At 52.1% G+C, this 23,775-nt stretch overlaps 1 protein-coding gene across 6 annotated transcripts in view; it reads left to right on the top strand.

Moving 5' to 3' along the window:
- Nucleotides 1-822: 822 nt before the first annotated feature.
- The window catches only part of LOC117875900 (lymphoid-restricted membrane protein-like), a 31,433-nt gene continuing 8,480 nt past the window's right edge, over nucleotides 823-23,775 (top strand). The window contains exons 1-7 of one of the 6 annotated variants that reach the window (XM_034767484.1): nucleotides 7,437-7,989; nucleotides 11,056-11,163; nucleotides 17,211-17,320; nucleotides 18,544-18,604; nucleotides 19,556-19,633; nucleotides 20,136-20,211; nucleotides 22,236-22,311. In XM_034767484.1, the coding sequence (XP_034623375.1) occupies nucleotides 18,599-18,604; nucleotides 19,556-19,633; nucleotides 20,136-20,211; nucleotides 22,236-22,311 (236 nt within the window). In that variant the 5' untranslated portion in view covers nucleotides 7,437-7,989; nucleotides 11,056-11,163; nucleotides 17,211-17,320; nucleotides 18,544-18,598. Of the gene's footprint in view, nucleotides 1,371-7,436; nucleotides 7,990-10,977; nucleotides 11,164-17,210; nucleotides 17,390-18,017; nucleotides 18,233-18,543; nucleotides 18,605-19,555; nucleotides 19,634-20,135; nucleotides 20,216-22,235; nucleotides 22,312-23,775 lie in introns of those variants that run through there. The other 5 variants (XM_034767482.1, XM_034767483.1, XM_034767485.1 and 2 more) reach the window with 5 other exon arrangements.

Below are 23,775 nucleotides of genomic sequence, written 5' to 3'. Positions count from 1 at the left end.
CACTTTTTGGCTTTCAGGGGGAGAATCACTGTTTGCCAAACACGTGCAAAAAAGAGAGATTAAGCTTTCCAGATGGATGGTAACATTCTCAGGAGTGTGTCTCTAACTTTACAAGAGTTAGTGAGCAGGATGTACAGCACCATGCTGACAGAGGGAGGAGGTACCCGCTATACAGCTCTCTACTGCTGATATACAGGTAATTCCTTTATTTTAAAAGGACAGACATCAGATCCTGCTTAGTAATGTTTACTCCAATCTCCTGGAGCCAAAACAGTATGCCTTCTAATAAGAGTTATGTGATAGCTTCAGAAATCCTTTAGTGGCTTAAATGGGCAGCTAGTGGCCTGAACTGAGCCACTAACATCCTATGAGCTTTTCATGCTCAAAGAAAACATGGCAATAGCAGTGGTGAGCTGTCTCCCATGGTGACTTGGGGATTAGCTTTAGGCAAGGTAAAAGCCTGGCAGGGTTCAGTCATCACCTTGACACAGTTAACCTAGTGTGCCACTGCCTATTGTTCCTGTAGGGCTTTTTAATTGTAGCCTAGAAAAAGGATATAGGACTACAACTGTGGCCGGTGATCCTGTCTTCGCACCAAAGGGTTAAAGGTTTTAGCTCCATTATACTGGCCAAACTTGAATTTGGGTGTTCACATTCTGTCTACCTCAATTCCCCCTTCGTTTTAGACCGTATTGGTCACTTCCTGCTCCATCCTATTCCACCCTGGCAGTGGCGGCTTTTCAGTGGCAAGCAGTCACTCAGGTATGCTTTATGTTCGGGTTTTGTGTCAGAATTGTGTGGCATCTGCAGTTGTGTGAAATCAGGTGGAGCTGAGATGTTTTGATGAAGTTTGAGCTGAGATTTTGTTCAGGCCTGAAATTCCAAGCAAGAGCAAAGAGAATGGGTACATTTCCTATGGCTTTGCTAGGAACCTTCTTAATCTTAAAATTCTCTCTCATCCTGGCTGCTTGTTTTATGGGTGCTGTTGCTGAAAGTGTGATGGGTAATAGATAGTTACCAGCTGGGGAAGTTGGGGCCATGGTGAGGTGCATTGGCTTGTTTCTTGCTTATTGCTGAGCCATGCCCTCCGCACAGACCTAACCAATCATGCCTGCAGCATCAGCAGCCACTGTCATCTGAGCAGCTTGCTTTGCAAGCAAAAGACTGGATAATCCCCCATCATCGCAGTTGTTCCTGTTTGAAAGCAGGTTAAGGAAGCTTTGGAGGGAGCCTGGGAAGATGACTGTAGTAGGCTGCATCGGTTAAGGGGGTGGTAGATCTCACAGCAGAGCACAAGGCGTGTAAGCCCAGAATCCAGAGAAAGCGGCTGCTGCTCGCGTCTGAGGGAGCCTGTGGAAGTCTTCTATCAGGTTATTACTTTGTCTCTGACAGTTAATGATGCTTAGCTGGAATGTCTGTCTGCATGGGGTGCTTTAATGCTTTCATTTGGTGCAGGCTATGTTATGTCTAGATTTAAAGCAAGGTTTAAAGGGAAATCTTTATTACCAGACCAAAAGCATTGAGAGAGCAGAGTACAGAGGCTTGGTCTATAAGGTCTCAGCCAGCCAGCAGGGCTGGTACTGATCAAGCGGGAACATCTCTTGTTAATTTCAATGCTGGGCTTTGTAAATCCTCAGAGGCAGCTAGAGCAAATGCCCCCTTCATGCCCACACCACACTGATTACTAGATTGTAAGCTTGGGGACAGGGTTTGTGTCTTTGTGTCTGATGCACCTTCTAGGTGCTGCAAAAATAACATTTGACCCTTCCAGCAGGGCCAGCAACTCAACTCATGGATGCAGCATGGTACTGGGGAGTTCATGGCCTGCTTTAGTTCTGCTTTAACAGGCATACAGTTAAAAAAGCAATTGATGTGCATTAACCTGGGCTCTCCCATTTTGGCGTCTTGCTCACAACTAGGGGCCCCTTACGCGAACAGTTTGGGTAAGGCCTGATCCAACAACCTTAATAGCAAAGGTGCTCTCTCTGGGGGTTGGACTGCATGGAACAGAACCCCCCCCGATGGGTTTGCTCAGGAGTCAATAGGTTAAAGTGTGGGAATGTTTGGCCTCTTGCCCTCCAATATGGGGGGGGGTGTCTGCACCCCTGTGGTATTGGGGTGTGTGGGGCGGCAGGCTCTCATGCCAGGTCCCTTTGCTGCTCTGAGCCCTGTGGAAGCAACAGCTGGAGGCAGCAGTGCCAGTGGGGAGTGGGGGGGGGGTGGAAGGGAGGATGGAAGGGAGGCTGTCTCTACTCACAGCTGGAGGAGAGAAGCTCTCAAGCACTGCAGTGGGTATCCTATCTTGTGTTTGTGGCAGTTATCCATGCAAATTTCTGATCGGCCCAAAGTGGTCGCCAGTAGCAATGAGTTCCACAGCACTGTACATTGAAGAAAAAGCCACGGCCTATAGGAAGGTGTCCTATTTACTTTCCCCAAACCATCTATTTTATATCTTTTGGTCATGTCCCCTCTTTTCTGTCTGAAAAGCCTGACCCTTCAGTTTAATCTCTCCATGCTGGTGTATCTGTCATTGATGTTACCCTTAGCTGACCTCCTATTTCTGTCTAATTCTTTAAGATTATCTATTTACTTGTTGCTCTGCCTCCACGTTGGATCATGAAAACAAGCCCTTCTCACTTTCGTGCCCTAGTATGTACTGTTTTGGTTGCAACTTCTAAGGAAGTGAATATTTAATTTTGTTATGTAAATAAAATTGTACTAGACCCTTTTTTGGCTAAATCTTACCTTTTGTGTCCAACCTATCTCACTGTGTTGCTAATGGATTAGAAAAGACAGAGTTCAGCGGAGAGGGAGCCAGACCGGTGGTCTGGACTCCTGGGTTCTGTTCTCTAGTTTTGTTACTGACTCCTCAGTAATTGACTTGATCTCTCTGTACTGCCATTTCTCCATTTTAAAATGGGGATAGTGATATTGACCAACCTTTGGAAAGAGCTTTAAAACAGCCAGGCACTAGATTTTAAAGATGGATGTTTAATGCCCACGCATAGAAGACAACTGGAAAATGCTGAGAGCTACGGGTAAAACTCACTACACTGGTGTTAAAGTAACAGAGGGGTAGCCGTGTTAGTCTGAATCTGTAAAAAGCAACAGAGGGTCCTGTGGCACCTTTAAGACTAACAGAAGTATTGGAGCATAAGCTTTCGTGGGTGAATGCCCACTTCAACAGACGCAAGTAATGGAAATTTCCAGAGGCGGGTATAAATCACTATGGAGATAACGAGGTTAGTTCAATCAGGGAGGGTGAGGTGCTCTGCTAGCAGTGGAGGTGTGAACACCAAGGGAGGAGAAACTGCTTCTGTAGTTGGCTAGCCATTCACAGTCTTTGTTTAATCCTGATCTGATGGTGTCAAATTTGCAAATGAATTGGAGCTCAGCAGTTTCTCTTTGGAGTCTGGTCCTGAAGTTTTTTGCTGCAAGATGGCTACCTTTACATCTGCTATTGTGTGGCCGGGGAGGTTGAAGTGTTATCCTACAGGTTTTTGTATATTGCCATTCCTGATATCTGACTTGTGTCCATTTTTCCTCTTGGGTAGTAACTGTCCAGTTTGGCCAATGTACATAGCAGAGGGGCATTGCTGGCACATGATGGCATATATAACATTGGTGGGCGTGTAGGTGAATGAGCCAGTGATGTTGTAGCTGATCTGGTTAGGTCCTGTGATGGTGTTGCAGGTGTAGATATGTGGGCAGAGTTGGCATCAAGGTTTGTTGCATGGGTTGGTTCCTGAGTTAGAGTTGTTATGGTGCGGTGCGTGGTTGCTGGTGAGAATATGCTTAAGGTTGGCGGGTTGTCTGTGGGCGAGGACTGGCCTGCCTCCCAAGGTCTGTGAAAGTGAGGGATCATTGTCCAGGATGGTTTGTAGATCACTGATGATGCGTTGGAGAGGTTTAAGCTGAGGACTGTAGGTGATGGCCAGTGGAGTTCTGTTGGTTTCTATTTTGGGCCTGTCTTGTAGCAGGAGGCTTCTGGGTACACGTCTGGCTCTGTTGATTTTGTTTCTTTATTTCCTTGTCTGGGCGTTGTAGTTTTGAGAATGCTTGGTGAAGATCTTGTAGATGTTAGTCTCTGTCTGAGGGGTTGGAGCAGATGCGGTTGTACCTCAGCGCTTGGCTGTAGATGATGGATTGTGTGGTGTGTCCAGGGTGGAAGCTGGAGGCATGAAGGTAGGTGTAGCGGTCAGTGGGTTTTCGGTATAGGGTGGTGGTAACGTGGCCATCGCTTATTTGTACTGTGGTGTCTAGGAAGTGGACCTCCCGTGTAGGTTGGTCCAGGCTGAGGTTGATGGTGGGGTGGAAGCTGTTGAAAGCATGGTGGAATTCTTCCAGGGTCTCCTTCCCATGGGTCCAGATGATGATGATGTCATCAATGTAGCATAGGTAGAGAAGGGGCGTGAGTGGATGAGAGCTGAGGAAGCGTTGTTCCAGGTCAGCCATAAAAATGTTGGGATATTGTGGGACCATGCGGGTGCCCATGGCGGTGCCACTGGTCTGGAGGTATATATTGTCACCAAATTTGAAATAATTGTGCGTGAGGATAAAGTCACAGAGCTCAGCAACAAGTTGTGCTCTGTCATCATCAGAGATACTGTTCCTGACAGCTTGTATTCCATCTGTGTGTGGGATGTTTGTGTAGAGAGCCTCTACGTCTATGGTGGCTAGGATGGTGTTTTCTGGGAGGTCACCAATGCATTTTAGTTTTCTCAGGAAATCAGTGGTGTCACGGAGATAGCTGGGAGTGCTGGTGGCGTAGGATCTGAGTAGGGAGTCCACATATCCAGACAGTCCTTCAGTGAGAGTGCCAATGCCCGAGATGATGGGGTGTCCATGATTTCCAGGTTTGTGGATCTTGGGCAGTAGATAGAATAACCCCCGTCGGGGCTTTAAGGGTATGTTGATTTGTTCCTGTGTTAGTGTAGGGAGTGTCCTGAGTAGATGGTGCAGTTTCTTAGTGTTAAAGTATTTATCAAGAGTTATGCTGCTCTATTTTATTGCTTATCAACTGCACCTGTGACTTGACTTCTGCCTATTGCAGATCTTGGGACTCTAACTCAGTACTTGGTTCCCTAATGTCTGAGTATCTTTCCTGTATTTGTCCTCGCAACATGCCTGTGAGGGAGGGCTGGGCTATTTCCATTGTACACTGTGGGAGCTGAGGCACGCATAGGCTAAGGCAGGGAGTTGAACCGAGGACTTCCAAACCACTAGGCCATCTTTCCTCTCACTCACTAGTCTAATGCACCTCCATCCTGAACTGCAGACCCTTCCCCTGCTTACTATTCTGTGCCCACGCTAGTGCCCTAACCCCTGGATGATCTGGCATCTGTCAGATGTTTCCTGCCTTTGCCTCCAGTTTCTCCAAAAGCTTGATGATGACCAAGGAGTGTTGTGTTAAAGGTTCCGTTTTGGAAGGGCTTATGTGCTGGGTGACTGACTTGCATTTTCTTTCTTGGGGCTGGCTTGCTCTCTGAACTGTACAATGGACTAGAGCAGAGTTGGTGTGACCCTAAGGCACCAAAATCGAAAGAAATGAGAGAGAGAGAGAGAGAGAGAGAACAGGGAGGGGGTGGGGAGAAATCTGGCTCTCAATAAAGGCTTGAGTATGAAAAGAAGGGGGTGAAACTTGACAATTACGCCTTGCAAAATGTCCAGGCAAGATCTCAGTCCACCCACAGTAATTATACTTAGCTCTCAGCTCTGCTCAGCTCTCAAACGTCTAAAAAATGTTTACTAAGTTCTAATTGTGATGAACCCTTATTATTGATTCTAAGCTTATTACTAATTACTAGTATTACTGTACCTCAGGTGGCTGCCAACAACGACCAGTGCCCAGGTGTGCTAGGGGCCGTACAGACAATCCAATCCTGGAAGGGTTAACGGGCCTTTTGGAGGCCGTGATCTTGCAAATAAGTCAATGGGCCTCTTCCCAGTACATAAGAGTAGGTCTTTTTATGAGTAGGGCCTTAAAAACATTTCTGGGGTTACTGCCTCTAAGAGAACTCAGTATGTTCTGGCAGTTCTGCTTTTCTGGGTGTGGGGTGTGGAGTTTAAGCAGTAACCAACTCACCCCAAAACTTTGGGGATGTTGTGAAACATTAATACAGGTCTGAGCATCGAGGTTGTTTTGGAAGCCTGATCCAAATTTCAGGCAGCTCCTGGGGCATGGAGAGCACGTGGGAAGTGAGTAGGTAGAAGATACAGGTACAGGGAATTGTGGGATAGGTGTTGGAGGACTGTGTGAACAGGAGCCCAGGTGCCTGTGCTTTTGCTGCCTCCCCATTGCAAAATGGGCAGCTAGGGATGTGGGCACAGCTCAACAAGCTCTGCTCCGTACCCCGCTGCCGAGCACACCAGCGTGGGTTCAGTGCATGTATGGGTTCTGAGTGCGGATGTCTGGCAATAACACACCAAGCCTACGGTACTATTTGCAGGACTGGGACAGGTGGGTCTAGGTGGGTCCAAAAGGAAAGGCCTGGCCGGCCCCTCAGCTAAAGAGGGAGGAACTGCCCAGTCCAGGCTGCAATTGAGTACTGGGGACAACGAAGGAGAAAACAGGAATGAGTGAGGCCCAAAGGTTAAAACTCAGGGAACCAGAAGGGGACACTGAGCAGGGAACCCCAGGCAGCGCCCACTGCTGCTCAAAGGCATCTAGGGACTCGGTGGACGCCACCCAGAGGAACTCAGCCTGGAGGCGTGATCCAATGAGGGAGCAGACACAGACTCCACAGCTGCAGAGCACTCCCTGTCCAGCTTCCTCCTGCAGTGCTGGATGCATGTCTTGGCCAGCCGAGAAGGTCCCACGACGTTGTGAGGCCGTGGCTAGGGTGTACCTAGATCAGGAGGTGCAGCCAGAACCTGTGAGCATTTCCAGAGGAGCCGGAAGAGGGGGCTGAGCCTACTGTGCAGACACACCCGCCAAACAGCACGATCTTTCTGCATACTTCTTGGCTGCTCATCTCGGGAGCCTTTGGCCTGTTCCTCCCCCTGCAGCAGCACCAGGAGGGTTGAGTGTTGCTGTCCCAGGATTTCAGTAGCAAGTCTCAGAAAAGGCAGTCACTACTCCCCTTGGGCTGGGAGGCTTGGGTGACTGTTTGCTCTAGGAGTGTATCTGCTCTGAGATTTCACAGGTCTCTCTCCTGCCTGGGGGCAGCTGCTCATCTTTAGCTCCTAAGGCCATCCCCGACTGCAGCTTTAATCTTATTAAGGGAACGAGCTGCTTTGTGGGCTGCAATGGGATTTGATCAGTAGGGGCAGCTGCATTATGCTGCTGGCAAGAGAGCGGAGGTTACAGGGAGGGCAGGTGCAGTGCTGGGGGAAACGAAATCTGGGGCCTGTTGTGGCAGGGAAGGGGGGAAAGGGGGGGGGGGGGGGGTGCGCTAGGCCTGTATTGCTTTGCTTGGGACATCTGGGTTTACTGTACATTGCGGGCAGTGGTGGTGCAATGCTGGGGGGAAGATATGGGGTTACTATGGAGACAGCTGCCGTATAAACATCTTGACTTGTGCTAATGAAATCCTTGAGAGACAAATGTCAACTTTTCTGGAGACAGCAGCGGGCTTCCCTCACCATTTCCATGCTGGGTCAGTACCACTGCTTCCCCCCCTGACCTGGCAGCCGTGCTTCACCTTCCCAGGTGTAGATCTTTACCCACTCTCCCCTTCCACGTACCAGAGGCAAGAAGCTCTTTCTTGAAGGGCTTTGAGCTCTGCTGGCAAACGGCTGGAAGGAGCCGAAAGCATTGCAAGCGCGCAGTGTTTACAAGGCGGCAACGCGGCTTATAAACAAGGGGCTTCTTTAACGGCCGGGAGCAGCGAAAGCACATTCCAGGGAGAGCGCGCCTGCTGGGAGATCAGCTTCCTGGAGAAGCCTGGCCTGACTGGGAGACAAGAAACTGCATCTTCACGAATGCTTAATCCTTGACCTCCTCGGAGCACGCTCCAAGCACGAATGCATCCTCGCGGCCCCTGGGAGGTAGGTGCGTCTCCTTATCCAGACGGGGGAAATGAGATGCAGAGATTAAGGGATTCGTCCGAGGCCACAGAGACGATCGCTGGCCGTCATTCTTGGTAGCAAGCAGAACAGCATTGAGAGTCTACTGGGTGCGGTGGGAAGAGAGCCCAAGGAGGTGGAGGAGTAGCCCAGTTGGCATTACCCTGCCTGAGCTCCCCCGACCCGCCTGCTGCCTGGAGCCCCCTCATCTTGATACAGTGCCATAGCATGGTATTGCACCTAATGCTTGGCCACAGAAAAGGACAATAGCTTGGCCTGCTCCAGCGTCTTCTGTGGGAAGATTGGAAAGTGCCTCACGTCAGTCCTGTGAGGCCGGGCAATTGTATATTTTACATTGCAAGTTCTTCGGGGCAGGGGCAGGGCTGGCACTGACTATACTGCACCTAGCATAACGGGACCCTGACTTTGTTGCCTCCAGTAGAAATTTTTAGGTAAGTTTTACATCTGGGGAAACAGGCCCAGAGAGGGGAAGTGACTTACTTCAGGTCTCCTGAGTCCCAGTCGAGCACTTGATCCCCTAGCTCACCCTCCCCTGTAATGAACGCTAGCTGGGATGAGAGACGTTAGGGGCAAGGGTGTAAGTTTTCAGCTGAGCTTTGAAACAAGATGGACCACTGAGGCGAAAGAGGGAACAAGGAGGTCACAGGCTGCATGGCAGGAGCTGCAGGGGAGAAGTCTCACCCTGGTGGTGGAGAGGAGTCAGCTGGCATCAGATGAGGCCAAGGTCCATGAGACTAGCTCATACACCAAGAGAGAGACCCAGTGGTGCAGGGGAATGGGGCCACTTGGGAGCGGGGGGGTGACGATATTGCATTTCTCTCAATGCCTGGGACTCAGAGGAGTTTGATTCCTTGTGGTGGGAGCAAAGGGCTAGCAGCAAACCTGGGTTTGATCCCTGTCTCTGCCACTGACTTAGAATAGAAGTGACTTGTCCAGGATCATGTATTGTGTGCCTCAGTTTCCCTAGTTGTCAGAAATGGATCAGTTGGCTCCCTCCCGGAGGGCAGGGCAGGACGGGGGAGAGAGTATTGTCAGGCTTAGTTCATTAGTCTGCCAAGTGATTGGAGATCAGTGGATAGAAGGGGCTAGAGGGCTGTTAGCTTGCCCAGCGCCCAGCCTGCCCCCTACCTTGGGCTGGTGGGCTTGGCAGGGGAGGGGGCAGCGTGGTGGTGAGCATTGTGTATATAACTGAGAAAAAGCCAGGCTGTGGGAAGGGAGCAGCCGTAAACAGATGCTCCAACAGCAGAAGAATGTCCCACTGGGCACAGCGATGCGTCAGCAGGGAGCTCTCCCTGGGCCCACCCTCTCCACTGCCTGCTTCTCCAAAGCCCTGTCCTAAGGGATGGTCACTCCTCCCAGACCCAAAGACCTGCCGAAGGTAGGCGAGGAGGAGAGGCTGGGGGCAGGCTCTGTGTGGGGGGAATACTCGGAGGCAGGGGGTTATCTGCCCTGCACACCCAGGGCCTGCCTTGCGGCTCCAGGCTTCCAGGGAGTCTCTGACAGGGCAGCTCACAGGGGGCACCCCAAAGCTCAGGACTTCTCCAGCCTCTCTGCTGGCAACAAGGGGCAGGGCTGGGCTTGGGCCCCTTCAGAGTGCCAGCTCTGTCTCAGGCTGGTCCCCCCTCCCCTGCAGGGTTTATCCATTAGGGGGGTGGAGTGGCTCATTGTGCCAAGGCGGGGAAGGGGAGGGATCCGTCGTGCTGCTGCTGGCATTCAGCCCTGGAGGAGTCTGCCCTGGGTGTGCCAGCACTCTGCCCAGGGGTGCAGGTGAGCTGGCAGGGGGAATGGCGGGGCCTTAGAAGAGACCCTGACAGGCCATGTCAGGGTACAGGCAGCTCTGGACAGGGGCAAGAGGGCTCAGAGGAACGTGCTTGTTCTCCAGCGCTGGGAAGGGATGGTGAGCTGGCATCGTCACCCAGGCTGCCCAGTATGTCTCCCTGGCAACAGAGACCACAGGGAGCTGCTCACTCCCCAGCTGGTCCAAAGAGGATCTGTAGGGCGCTAACTACAAAAGGGGGGCTGTGGAGAGGCCCAGAGCGGGCATGGGGTCTGGGTTAGTACGAGGAGGGTAGAGTCCCAGGTGTGGTGTGAAATGGGGTGTCTGTCACAGGCTCCCAGGGCCAGAGAGATTCAGGGGATGCTACAGATCATAGTGCATTGCCCCACAGTTTCATGGGATGCCCCCCTGAAACAATGCGTGAGGCCTTTGTCCATAGCCCCATCAGCCTTGACTGAGGTGGGAGTGCCTGTGTGTTTGACTGGGTTGTAGTGGCTGCTGCTCAGAGGGGCCTGCGTAACCCCCATTAGGGGAGAGCAGGAGCAGCGCCCGGGTTTTTGCTGCCCTAGGCGGCAGCGCTTCTCTTAGCATTCGGCGGCAGGGGGGTCCTTCCGCTTTGTGTCACTTCAGCAGCAGGCCCCGGAGCGAGTGAAGGACCCTCTGCCGAAGACCCGGAGCGAAAGGACCCCCCGCCGCTGAATTTCCGCCGAGGACGGCAAAATGCCACCCCCCCCCCCGCAAATCCTGCCGCCCTAGGCGACTGCCTAGGGTCGCCTAGTGGAAGCGCCGGCCCTGGGGGAGCGTGAGTCCTTACCCTGCCGCTGCTTCCAGCTGATGGATGTAGTTCTCTAGCTCCAGCAGGAGGAACCATTTGCAAGTGACTCCTGACCCGTCCCTCCCCTCCATCAGCTGCCCACGCCAAGGCTGGCTGGGGCTGAATTGAGTTCTTGGACTAGGCCCTTAGATCACACTGGGGTTCTGCAGTGAGCGGACGGCATGACAAACCCAGAATCTCTGCCTCTCTGGGGCAAGGGGAAACCCCTCCTAAAGGAACCCCCATGTCAGCACATTCCCTGCCTGTTCTGTTTCAAATTCTGACTTCTTCCAAGGTGAAGAACTCTGCTGCCTGTCTGTGGTGTTGGTGCCCCTCTGACTGTCTCTCTCACCCGTAGGGCCACGCAGCATACCCCATGAGCTCCAGAGAGTGCTGCCATCCCTCTGCAGCCCTCCTTCTCTTTCTCTGTCTTCAGCTTCCCACCTCACTCCACTGACAGATCCCCAGCAGCCTGGAGTTCAGAGATCAAGATAGGGTCACCCCACAAAATCTACGTATTGATCCTTCTGGCAGGCTCACACAGGTAAGTACCCAGGGAGGTATTTGGTAGTCATGGAACTGATAGATACCTGGAGGAGAGATTTAGGTCTTACAGATGTATTACTCCCTGCCTCAGTTTCCCCATTTGTAAAATGGGGATAATGATACTGACCTTCATAAGCACTTTGAGATCTACTAATGAAAAGCGCTAGATAAGAGCTGGGTATTATTTATTATGTTGTAAGCTCTTTGGGGCGGGACAATCTCTGTTCTGTGTCCGTACAGCACCTTCCATCGTAAGATCCTGGGCCACGACTGGGGCTCATAGGCGCTACCACAATGCAAATACAGTAGTAAGAATAGGCGATTGGCACATTTCTGATCATCATACTCTATTGTACTGGCTTTGCTCATCTCATCTCATACTCTACCACATGAGTTTGGCTTGTCTTGCTATTCCCAGATTGTCACTCATCTAGAAATCGCCTGTTCTCTGGCCTTGTCTGCCCTAGGGACACTTTGCAAAATTCCCCAGCACTGCTAACACCAGCTCTGCTCCTGTTAAGAATGTTGGGCAGGCTGGCTGCTGGCTTTTAAGATGTGTTGATTGAGGCTGGGGCCTAGGGATCTGGTCTCTTTCCCATTGTCATCAATAACCATCTTCCGCTAACTTCAATGGGAACTGCATTGGGGGACAGTGGTGCTTCAAACACTGGTGGCCAGTCTGTGCTCGGGATCCCAGTGTTGCTAATACCACAGAGCTGAACCGGTGTTAGCATCAGCGAGAAATTGTTGCACGGGCAAGGTTTTGGTCCTTCCAGACCCTGGGCACAACTGGAGCACGAATCAGGTCCTGCCAGCTGGAATAGCCATCCCCTGTCCTATCAACTCTCCATCTCCTTCCAAATCTCAGTTGAAAACCTCTCCTTTCCCACCTTGCCCATGTCTGAGACTTGCTTTGTCTCTGCTCTGACTTATTGTTTCACTCTCTGGTAACAGGTCTGAGGCCATATGGCTTGTATGCAAGTCGCTGTGTAACGCACCATTACGTTGTCTGCATTGACTGTTAGATTGACATGGGCTTTTTTAATTTCCTTTTTCGCTCTTTAAACCATTATGAAACAGATTTCCTTAAATCACATGCCCAAGCTATACCTTATAAAGAGGCTTGGCAGAGTTCAATTTTTTATATAATTTCAATTGATAATGTCTATTTAAAAAAAAAATCAGATTTTTTTTTTTAAACCTTCACAATTATGGGAAACTATGGGGTTGGGTGGATCAGGCAGTTATTTAATGACTGTAGATGCTGCAATTCAATAAGTGAAAGCTTTATAACTGTTAAAACAAATTGTCAACATCCCATGTCAAAATATACAAGTTCAATATCCTTAAATCAAACTCCAAGTTCTCAAGCAGCATTTTTCCTTCCTATCTGTAAATTTTGGTTTTCCATGGAAATATTTTGTAGTCGGTTATGTGTGTATGGTGAAATTGATGGTTACTGACAATTACTGATAAATCTAATCCTTCCAAGCCTACTTATAAAACATACACCAGAAATCTCACTTATTTATTCCAACAGTGGCAGAATGCTCAGCAATGCACAATAGTCACAGATCACATCTTTCCAGAATATATAACAATCATACACACAAACCATTCTGCTCTGCACCAGGCGCCCTCCTCCCCCGCCCCGTGGATCTAGTTGCAGGATTGGGGCCTTAACTTGAGTCCTGTTTCACATCAGTAGAATGACTCGTGTTTATAAAGTTTAAAGTGGGGCCCTAGTGGAGAATAACGATACTTGGCACTTGCCAAACATCGTTCCTCTGGAAAGGAAACTTTACAAAGCAGGTCAGGGTCATTATCCCTATTTTATGGATGGGGAAACTGAGGCACGGAAGTTTCACGTATTCGTTCATTATTAAACTTAAGTAGTATCTTCCATCCATAGTTCCCAAAGTTCTTTCCAAAGATGATTAAGTGGCTTCATATAAAGAGCCATAGCCCTATAATGAAAGCAATAACCTAGTTACAAAGGAAACAATACCGACCGTAACCTGATAAATACGGGGTCTGTATCTTCTTACATGTCCCTGGATGTCCTCCTGCGCCAATGCTTCCTTCCTTTAATCCTCTCTAATATTGAAGTGGCAGAGTCCTTTATCCAACTCTTGTTGCACAAGTCCTGGCTGCTGACAACTGTGATTCCCATACATCTCCTCTGCGGTATTGTGTGCATGATTTAAATCCAATCGTTGGGATTAAATTAACCCCAAAGCTCCCAGGTGTTCTTGCATCAACCCAATATTGTTGGAGCAAAATGCTGCAGTGGTTTCCTGTGGGATTTTCAGTCCTGCTCAATGAGTGCCGGATGCCTGGAGCTGGCCAGCCCAGTACTGTTAACTCTGCCTGCCACACCTGGGATGAGCTGTGGGGTTTAATCAGTTTTCAGAACCAGCTGGGTATGGAGGAGTGGGTTCACCTGTAAAGGGCTGCAGGGAGCTGCAGAGAGAGGGGGAAGCTCGGGAGGTTGTGGGGCGACTGCAAAGCGAGAGAGGCTCCCGCAGGGAAGACCCTGAAACCAGGAGAGTGGCTGGAAGTAGCCTGCTCAGGCAGAAAGAACCCAACAGGGGAGTTTGGGACGATGCACAGCTTATGAATAGAATAGAATATTAGGGTTGGAAGGGACCTCAGGGGGGCATCTAGTCCAACCCCCTGCTCAGAGCAGGACCAATCCCCAATGATTTTTTTTTTTTTGCCCCAGATCCCTAAATGCCCCCCTCAACGATTGAACTCACAACACTGGGTTTAGCAGGCCAATGCTCAAACTACTGAGATGTTTGTGCTTAATTTAGAGCTGTAAGTTACTAAACAAGACCCTAAGGAGGGCTGTTGTGGCTGGATTTGTAAAAGCCTCTTTTTTGTGTTTGAGTAGCCAAGAGGGTAAACCGAGTCAAGGGTCTACATTCAGGGCTGCCCTGAGGGGGCACCTGGGAGGAAGCCACTCCTTCACAACCCCCCCTTGCCAGATCATAAATAGACATATTAAACTGCACAGGCCCCTGCGGATAGCCGTTCACCATGATAAAGATCAACCACTTAATCCTACTCTTGGCCCCCTGTCTCTTGGCCTGGGGTTGTTCCCCGCCAATACTTGGCCACCGATCCCATGACTAAATGTCCCTAATAGCCTTTGAAAGCCTAAGGGTCTGTCTACACTGCAGTCCCAGGGTGTGATTGCGGCTTGTGGTATAGATGTACTTGAGCTGGTTTTAATTTAGTGATCTCTGGTACCAAGGTAGCGAAGCGGCGGTAGGACAGGCTTGAGGGTGGGCTGTCCAACCTCTCCCAGAACTGTGGGTCATTACGAGGGTGGCTAGCCCACACTGACACCCATGCTGCCATGGCTTACTCTGCTCTGTAACCTCGCTAGCTCAGGTACAAGGTCTATGTGAGCTGCAACCGCACCCCATGATTGCAGTGTAGACATAGTCTTAGAAATACATGGCTGGAAGGGACCTCGAGACGTCATTTAGTCCAGCCCGCTGCGCCGACCAAGTATGTAAATGTATCCTTTGTAAGCTACATCAGCTCATTCTCCTGTATCTGCTAGGTCATGGACACCTTCAAAGAGCCCGAATAGCTTAGCGAGACACCATTTTCCTTTGCAAGAGCCTTGTTGGTTAGATCCTAAATCAGGCTCTTCCAGATGTTTTCTTAGTCTATTTTTAATGATCGGTTTGGCCAATTATGCCCCTTTGCCTGCATTCCCCCTTGATGCTGTAGTCCTCCAGGTGTACCATGTTCCTCTCCCTAACAATTCTATGCCCAACACACTGGCTTATTTATCTCTGCGACCTTTTAACAAAACAGATGGCTGATGTAAACCCTCAGCCACTTCAGTGGGATGATGACATAGCTGCAGGAAATGCTATTAACGATAATAATACTAATAAAACACCATGAAGACCTTTGGCTCCCTTCTGTACAATACAGATTAACTCTTTCCTCACCGTCAAGTCTTACTACCTGTCTGTTTATACCTACTCATTTACCTCCATATATACTTCTTTATCTCCATCTTTTTCTCTCTCGCCATTGGTCTAGCCAACCATCCACGGATTCCCTCTATTCATTCATCAGTATATCTATCTACCCCTCTTCATACATACTCATCGAATGTATCTACCCTGTGCCCATCCCTGGGGTATCTGGGCTCCTGCTGCATTTCCACCTCATTGCAGAATGTGACCCTTTTTATTTCCAGTGCCAGGAAATGCGTCTGTCAGTGAGACCCACTTCGGGGTAAACGGCTTCACTTTCCCCTTTGCCAAGGGGTGCAAAGTCACGAGCTGTAGTGGCTGCTTGGAAAACACACGTGCTGGGCTCAGACACTGCTGTAGGTACTGTTCCTTTTGGAGCTGGATCCTTGAGCGTGGCTGGCAAGGGGATGCAGCGCCTGTTCCCTCTGCAATGGCAGTTTGAATCCAGCCCAGGTTAGCGCAGAGAAAGTTGTTCCCATGTGGTGGGGGCTCGGTGTAATGAGTCAGGGGGGTCTCAGTTCCCAGTAGATGGGTCCATGCTGCCATACCCACCACCGCAGGGGCACTAATTCCTCCCCTTGTTGGCAGTCTCAGCTGACGGGGTGGGGGGTGCCCCAGAGACCGCGCTCCCTTCCCGTCTCAAGGGAGAAGGGTCTCTCTTAGCCCTGATTAAGGCACAGGGCAGAGGTGCATTAGGAGCTTGCCTGGTCACAGGCCAGGCTGTCCGTGTTGTGGACAGACAGAGGAAGCAGGGCTTTCAGTCTGCCACCTTTCTGTCAGCACCAGATCCGCTGATTTGAAAAAAAAGAAATCCTCCAATAATTAAAGCTTTATGATTAAGCTGGAGCCATAAAGTAGACAGGACAGTAGGTAGCTGGGACACACACAAGTGCCTTCTATCAGATGAATCAAAGCCATTAATCCTCTCAACCTCTCTGTAAGAAAAGTATCATTACCCCACCCCCAGGGGAAACTGAGGCACACAGCGGGTAAGCAGCTGAAGGAGGCCACAATTTAAAGGAGCCCAAATTATCCATGGTTGGGATCTCTAGGATCTTTTTTGGGACAGTCTGAGGCAGCCAGCTGGCTGGTGATTTCAGCCTGGGAGTTAAACAGCAGGATGGTGAGAATGGGGCCGCTGAGGGAAACTCTGGCGTCAGAGCTGCGCAGAAATCTCCCTCGTCTCTTTCCCCGCCGTGTCGGTAATGAATCCCTCCCTGAGTACCAGTGTGAAGCCAAACGGCAAAGCAACAGCATCCTGAATCCAAACATCCCCCACTGCCTCCTTCCCCACTGACGCCTCCGTGCTAAGCAGAGGAGCGGGGAGTCATTGCTGGATGAGACACCACTTTAAAAATATCACATTTGAGAGAAGATCTCCCTTCTGTATACAGCAGAGATGTAGCTCTTGTGTAGGTACCATGTGTCCATAGATCTCAAGTCCCCTTTGTAAAGGGGGAAACTGAGGCACAGAGAGGGATGTGGCTTGCCCCAGGTCATGCACTAGTTGGTGGGTTGCAACCCAGGAGCCTTGCCTTGCAGACCTGTACTTAAATGACTCAGCCCCTCCCTGCCCCCAAGATGGACATGGAGCTGCTCTGTTGACCAGGTTATTGGGAGGTTACTGTCCAAATAGGTTGGTTCAGTTTATAGGGGTCTGTCTGGAAAACAAGCAGGCTGGAAAAAGCCATCCCTCAGCAAATGGCTGAGGATTTTTAAAGGGACAAGGGCAGAGCCACTGGCTCTGGGGAGTCAGGTTTGATCTCCTGCTGGGCCTGTGTGTGTGTGTCCCCAGAAGTGTCAAAGCCCAGGAACAGTAGGGTGGGGGATGACACTATAGCAGGGCTTAAAAGGGACATGCGCTCTCAAGAGAGGTGTGGGGGGATTTGTGGAACCAAACTGAGCCGCAGGCACCTGCTGCAGGTTTCTGAAGATGTCAGGCCTGCCCCAGTTGCCATCAGGGGATGGTAAACCATTGGCTAAGACAGACCTGCACGTAGCCTGTTCTAAAATCCTCTCACTGCCTTGTTTCTACTGCTAGGATAAGCAATCCGTGGGTTTGAGGAGGCTGCCTGGTCGCTCTGATCTCTGCTGATCCCAGACTCCTGAAGAGAAGAACCGCGGGTGCTTGAATCCATTTGGACCTGCGGGGTATGCATGGTTGAAACACAGGGTGCTGTAGCCCAGGACCTAGCCTCAGAGTGGGAAAACCCAGGAGAGGTAAAGGCATGAGACCTGACATGTGAGGGGTACACTCAGAGTGGGGTCACCCACTCCTTCCCTGCGCCAGGAATAAAACCTAGGAGACCCTGGCTCTACCAGCTAGGCATCAACCTCTGCCATGGCCAGTTCTCGGATCTGTTCCTTGCTCCAACCACTAAACACCCATGGCTTGATCAGACTCTGCACTGGGGTCTGAACGTACCCATGCGAGAGCCTTCTTTGAGCAAACGCCTTTTGGTACCTTTGCCCTTCTCTCCCTTGTGATGAGGGATGGGTGGGTAAGGCAAGGCAGCATGGTATGTATATGACGACTCCCCTGGAGATGGTCTATTACACCTGGATGGCAGCCTCGCAGTGGTAGGTATGCTGAGCAGTACCTGTGCGAGAGAGAGAGAGAGAGACTCTCTCTCTCTCTCTCCTGTGTGTTTGAACATCAGTCTGCACAGCTTATCAACTCCTCTGGGATCTTCCCCTCCTTTCCCCAGGGCAGTGAGGCCTCTGTCTAGGAAATAAGAACATGCTTGGGGGGAGATGCCTGCAGTGTGGCAGATTTCCCATCAGATGGCGCTCTTGCTCCATCATCAGCTGGGTTGTTTTCATGCCTCCTGGAAGGGCACTGGCGCTTAAGTAGCCAGGGGATGCTAGGTCCATTTGGCAGCTGGGTGAAAAGAGATGAATTCGAACGTCCCGAAGGCCGGTGACTCATTCCTTTTTGGAAATGGCTTTGGAGAGCACCTCTGTGCCCAGCTCAGCGGGGAGGGAGAGGTCATAAGCAAGGGGTCCGCAGCATTGGCTGGCTCGCACCTGCTGCAGTAGGCGTGAAAGGGTGACATCGAAAGGGTAAGGACCACAGAGCACATGCCAGGCGAATGGTGTCAGCGGAGTGGGCTGGAGGGGGGTTGGCCTCAGGCTTGCCGAGAGGTGGAGGATCCAGGAGGAGTTCCTCTCCCTGCCACCACCCCCAGGGCATAGTGCTGCAGAATTAGGGTCATGATGGGGATGCCTTCTGCCTGCCTCCGGGCATAGGTCTGTGCTGTGAGTCGGGCCCCTGGAAGGGCAGCTGTGGGGAGAATCCATCGCTGGCCCTTTAAGGGCCTATCGCTGCTGGTGGAGTGTCCTGCTCGTTAACCTGGACTCCCCCTTCCTTTCAGTGAAGAGCAACTGAGGCAGCAGCGGCAGAGCTGGCCAGACTTGCGCAACCTTCACATGCAGGTAACGGGTTAGTGGCAGGGGCAGGAGGGGTTTGCAGCCTGTGCTGGAGAAAAGCAGACAGCTGTTACACTTTTCCAGGGCAACTCCTGCCGTATCCACTGGTTCTGCCAAGCATGAGCTGCTCCCACTTTCTGGGTGCCCCCAAGCTCCGTGGGAGGCTGGTTGGTGCAGATCCAGCGACCTGCCATGACCTTGGTTTTGGCTGGCTGAGTGTTTAACCCAGAAGGACGTTCTGTGCTCCCCAGAAGTGCCCTAAGCCGTTCCCATTGGCCCTGTCAGCTGTTTTCGGGGAGACTGCCCTTGTCAGCAGTAGTTCACATCTCTCCTTCCCAGTAGGGGGGACTGTGGTACATCAGCTTTGCCTTGCCAACAATGGGCACTCCAGGTAGTTCATCTCTGCTCTCGCCAGCAGGGGGCAGTATAGTTGGCTTGTTCACCAGAGTTTTTGTTTATCCTAATGGCATCTGAATAGCCTAAAAACCAGAGTATGTATAGTGACCTTTGTTTCCGAGTTGGATCTGAATTTGGGAGGTGGGTGGGGGGCTTAGTCTCCTTCCCTCCTGCCACGGTCAGGTCGGATACCTGGTGCAATTTGAGGTGAGTGCCACCCAGCCACTAGGTCACCATGTGGCCCATGATGAGTTGGGTTAACTCCCATCGTCCGCTCTGTCTCATAAGATCAATCAATACGTTTGAATAATGCACCAACTCTGAATTTCTCCAGCCACCTTCACCTCAAAGGATCCCAAAGCACAGGAGTGTTTATTTCTGTACGGGGATCGCTCTCCCCTGGCAATGTGAAGCCTGCGCATTACTGAGGGCTCTTCATTGCCTTGCTGGTTTCTGGTGTTGGGTTTAGTAGGAAACGTGCCGCATGTTTCTCTGCTCTACCCCGGGATAGAGGTGAACTCCTTCACGTTCTCATGGGCCTGACTCCTGCCTTCTCTCTAGGAACAAACGAGCCATTCCCAGGAAGGCTCTGGAAGGGTTTCGGCTGCAAGAAGGCAGAGCACAGAGCATACGGATGAGGTGAGACTGGGGTGGTGGTGGGGTATGAATTCCCCCCCCCCCCCTTGGAAGGGATTTCACTTACCTACCTACTGTATTCTCCCCGGCCCCCATTGACTTTAGGGCCAAATCCTGCTCCCATTAAAACCGATGCATAATGGAATTCCTTCCTTATGTGGAAAGGTGCAAGTGCTCTGCTCGCCAGTAGCCCAGCCCCGTTCTCTGCTGCCCTTTCTTTTGGCAGAGCATGGTGCTGGAATAACCAGAAGTTCTGCTGCCCTGCTCCCTCCAGCGCCACTTCTGGGCTACTCCGCTCTGAGACCACGCATCTGCCATGCTCCCTCCAGTGCCACCTCCTGGGAGTAGCTGGCAGCCTCCTCAGCTGTGTGCCCCTCACGTGGACTCCTGAGCCGTGGCCTCGCTGCCCCAGCTTGCTCACTTACAGCCTCCCCTGCCGGCGTGGGGCAGGAGGCCAGGTTACTCCTCGGCCTGTGGTGTTAATGGGCGTTTTCCTGCTCCCCAGGAGCAAGGCCAGGTGGCTGGTGCTGGGAGAAGGGAGCTGAGTGTGCAGTTTGGGGACAGCGCTGAGAGTGATGAAGGTTGGTGAGTGAGTCTCAGTCTTTGCTGCTGCCATTCCCGTTCCCTCGCAGAGCCCTGTCTGCTTTCTGTCCTTTCGTCTCCCTCCTTGATCCTTTTTCCCCCTCTGTCTTCTGATCTCTCCCCTCCTTCCCCCCTTTACTCTTTTCTCTCTCTGTTCCCCTCCCCCTTTCCTGGGCCAGTGGCCCATTCCTTTCCGTGCCCTGCAGAGCTTGGGGTGCCAATGGGGCAGGGGCCCATGCACTGCAGGCTGCCGGGAACGCCAGTTGCACTGGGCTGTGGCGTGAAGGGTCTGAACTTCGTTACATTCCTTCCTAGCCAACGTGGAACCCGGCCTGGACCCTCTCCCCTCCGTCCGACATCCCCCCCCATCTCCCTCTTTAAGGCAGGAGGTGGATTAATCCATAGCTCCCACCCAGCGAAGGACCACTCTCTTCCCAATAACTCTCCCCTTCGCCCACCCAGTTTTCTGTGCTTGGAGCAGATGCGGGTGTTTAAAGATGTCTCTTGGGGCATGGATTGAACCCCTCCAAGCCGGAAGAGCGGCTTGAGTTTCCGAGGTGCCCCAAATCACACCGTTCTGGCCCCACCCTGGCATTCGTGGGGCTTTTGACCAAGCTACCTGCCTGGATTCTTGACTCCCTTACTTGGGGGTCAATCCTGCCAGGCCTTTGTTGCTTTCTCCCTGGGTCCCCTCTGGTTCCTGGGTATGTACGCATGTGAAGGAAAATCATCTCATGCAGCGTTTCCAAGCGTGGTGGGACCCTAGGCTGCCAGGCCTCTGCACACAGGGCCCGATATAGCATGATTCTAACTGGATTAGGATTAGCACCAGCAGAGCGCTGTTGGGTGGGATAATCTTTGGGTAAAAAGAGATCAGACGGGGGGAACTCAGAGTCCAGATAAAGCTTGGGAAAGGAGTCTCTCACTTACGGATAGTTCAGTGAGGAGGATGGGCTATGCCCCCAACTGCCAGTACCCCTTCTCCATCCCCCACAATGGGGCCATCCCCCAGATCCAGAAAGCCCCCTGGACCCAGAGGGAGGGAGGTGGGATCGGTTGGCTGGAGGATCCTGTTGCCTTGAGAAGAGGGGGAAAGGGCTATGGAAGAGAGTCAGAGGAGAGGAGCCTCAACAAGCTTTGGAGGGGGTATTACTTGTCTGAACGGGGCATCCTGGGCTTGGGGCCTGCCTTTGTGTGGGAGCCAACGTGCACCATGGTCCTCGGAGCTCTTGGCTGTGACATCTCACCAGCTGTTAGCCAGTGGCCGGGCCACTGAGTGGGGAAGCCCAGCATGACTCTCACCAAGGGAGGGTGGGATCTGTCCCAGTGATGCAAACGGATGGGCCCTTCTCCGTCCGCTGGGTAATTTGCTACCTGGGGCTGCTTTGCAGTCTAGGATACTTCCGTGGCTTCCGTTACCATAGCATCTCCACTGAGGCAGGGCTTTTGTCCCCTGCCCGTTACCACAGCATCAGAGCGCCTCTGTCTTTACCGTATTTATCCCTGTGGTGGGGCAGGGCTGTTATCCCCATGGTACAGATGGGGGAACTGATGCACCGAGAGGCTAAATGACAAACCCAGGGCCACACAGGGAGTCGGTAGTAGAGCAGGGAACTGAACCTGGGTATCCTGAGTCCCAGGCCAGTGCCCAAACTACTGTGGTCCTTAGGGTCTGTCCACACAGGGAGATAAGTGCAGCTTGTGCAGACATACTAGATAGAGCTAGTCTAGCTGATTTGAATACCAGTAGCAGTGAGGCTGTGGTAGTGTGGGCTTTGATGCAGGTTGGCTGCCCCTGGAATTACTCAGCAACCAGGGTAGGCTGGTACATCCTGCGCTGAAGCCCTGGCTGCTGCGGTCTTGCTACTCCGGCACCCAAGCTCTGGTCACGTCTCCTGATTGTAGCGTGCACAGACGCTGAGTCACCTGGCCCCGTAGAGACCGTCAGGGAGTTACTGTTTCTCCTCCCTCCAGCTCCTCCTCTCGTGCTCTCTGGGTTAACTGGGGCCCTTTTCCTCCCCAGATCCTGACCCTCCTGAGGACCCGCTGCTGAACTCTCTGCCTGAGCTCTCAGTGCTGGAGCGGCTGGGCCTGCACAGGTAGGACTCCTGCCCGTTCTCCTCCTCTGGGGTTAAACTCTGCTGTGTGCCCAAGACGCTGGAAGGTTTCAAGCTGTAGGCGAAGGTGACAGCGAGCTGGTGGCTGGGCGGGTCTTGCGCAGGCAGCCATCAGAATAGCCAAGGTAGCTATGGGGTACACATCCTTTCATCTCTGGGTTGCTGGTTCAAATCCAGCGCAGGGGCCTCCTTCTCCTCCCGCAGCAGATGGGAGTTGCTCATATCCCGCAGGAGGCAGAATCAGGCCCTGGGTTGGCTATGACTGAGCAGTCCCCATTTCAGGGGAGATGTTCCCAGCAGACAGGTTGCCACGATGGGCATGAATTGCAGGAGGTGGCTGGCTGGTCTGTTTCATGGCCACTTCAGAGGGTTTTCGACTCGTTCTAGTTGGACTGAAACCCAAACCTGTGGAGACAAGATTGTGCCGGGGGTGAGGTACGTCCACATCAGTCACTTTATAGCCTGCTGGATATGGCCCTGGCCAGGGACGGGGGGAACCCAGGTTCAGGTCCCTGCACACACCCTTCCCCCCCGCAACAACTGTGAGTGAAATTAACAAGGATGCCAGAAACAGCTCCTAATCCCAGGGGCTGAACCGCTCAGGGAACAGCTGAGTTTAAACTGTTCTTATGCAGGAGGCAGGCTTCTCCCTCCCTCAGCCAGTCTCCCTGCTGCAAGCTAGAGGGAGTCCCTGCAGCCGCTGCTGAGTGCCAGGCAGGGGGAAAGCACGGCCTAGCGTCAGCAGCCTGGCTGGAGGAGGAGGGAAGACATGGAGAAAAATGTGACAGTGAGTTTTCACTTTTTCAGGCTTATTCCAATATTAAAGTTTTATTACAGACAGTATTTTTAGTAGTAGTAGCAGCTTTATTTTCTATATCTATGTCATGCAATGGGAGGGATCCATGAAGTACGTAGGAGAGGTGGGTTGCTTGCTTGCTAGGGTTACCATCTGTCCGGATTCCCCCGGACATATCCGGCTTTTTTCAGTTAAAAATAGCGTCCGGGGGGAATTTGTCAATGTCCGGACTTCCCCCGCCCCCCCATGCAGAGCATGCGGGGCTTACAGGGCAGCCGGCCGGATGGTGCCACTCGCACGGGCTCCGGCAGCCAGAGCCCCTCCTCCACTTCCCCCCTCCTCTCTCCTGCAACTTGAGACCACTCCCCTCCTCTCCCTCCCTCCCCCCGCCCTGCATTCGCAGATCGCTGGCAGTTGCCTCGGCCTCCGGCAGTCTGGAGCTCTGACCCTGCTCCCCTCCCCCGCTGCGGAGCGTGCTGCTCTGCAGCACAGTAAGGGGGCCGGGGGTCAGAGAAGCGGCAGGGAGGTTCTGGGGCAGGGATAGTCAAGAGACAGGGAGCAGGGGGAGGGTTGGATGGGTCAGGAGTTCGGGGGGGGCTGTCTGGAGGTGGGGGGTGTAAGGTTTTGGGCAGAGTACAGGTGGGGGGGGG

The sequence above is a fragment of the Trachemys scripta genome, chromosome 4, assembly GCF_013100865.1.
Source record: "Trachemys scripta elegans isolate TJP31775 chromosome 4, CAS_Tse_1.0, whole genome shotgun sequence".
Lineage (NCBI taxonomy): Eukaryota > Metazoa > Chordata > Testudines > Emydidae > Trachemys > Trachemys scripta.
This window is presented reverse-complemented; position numbering and strand designations above follow the sequence as displayed.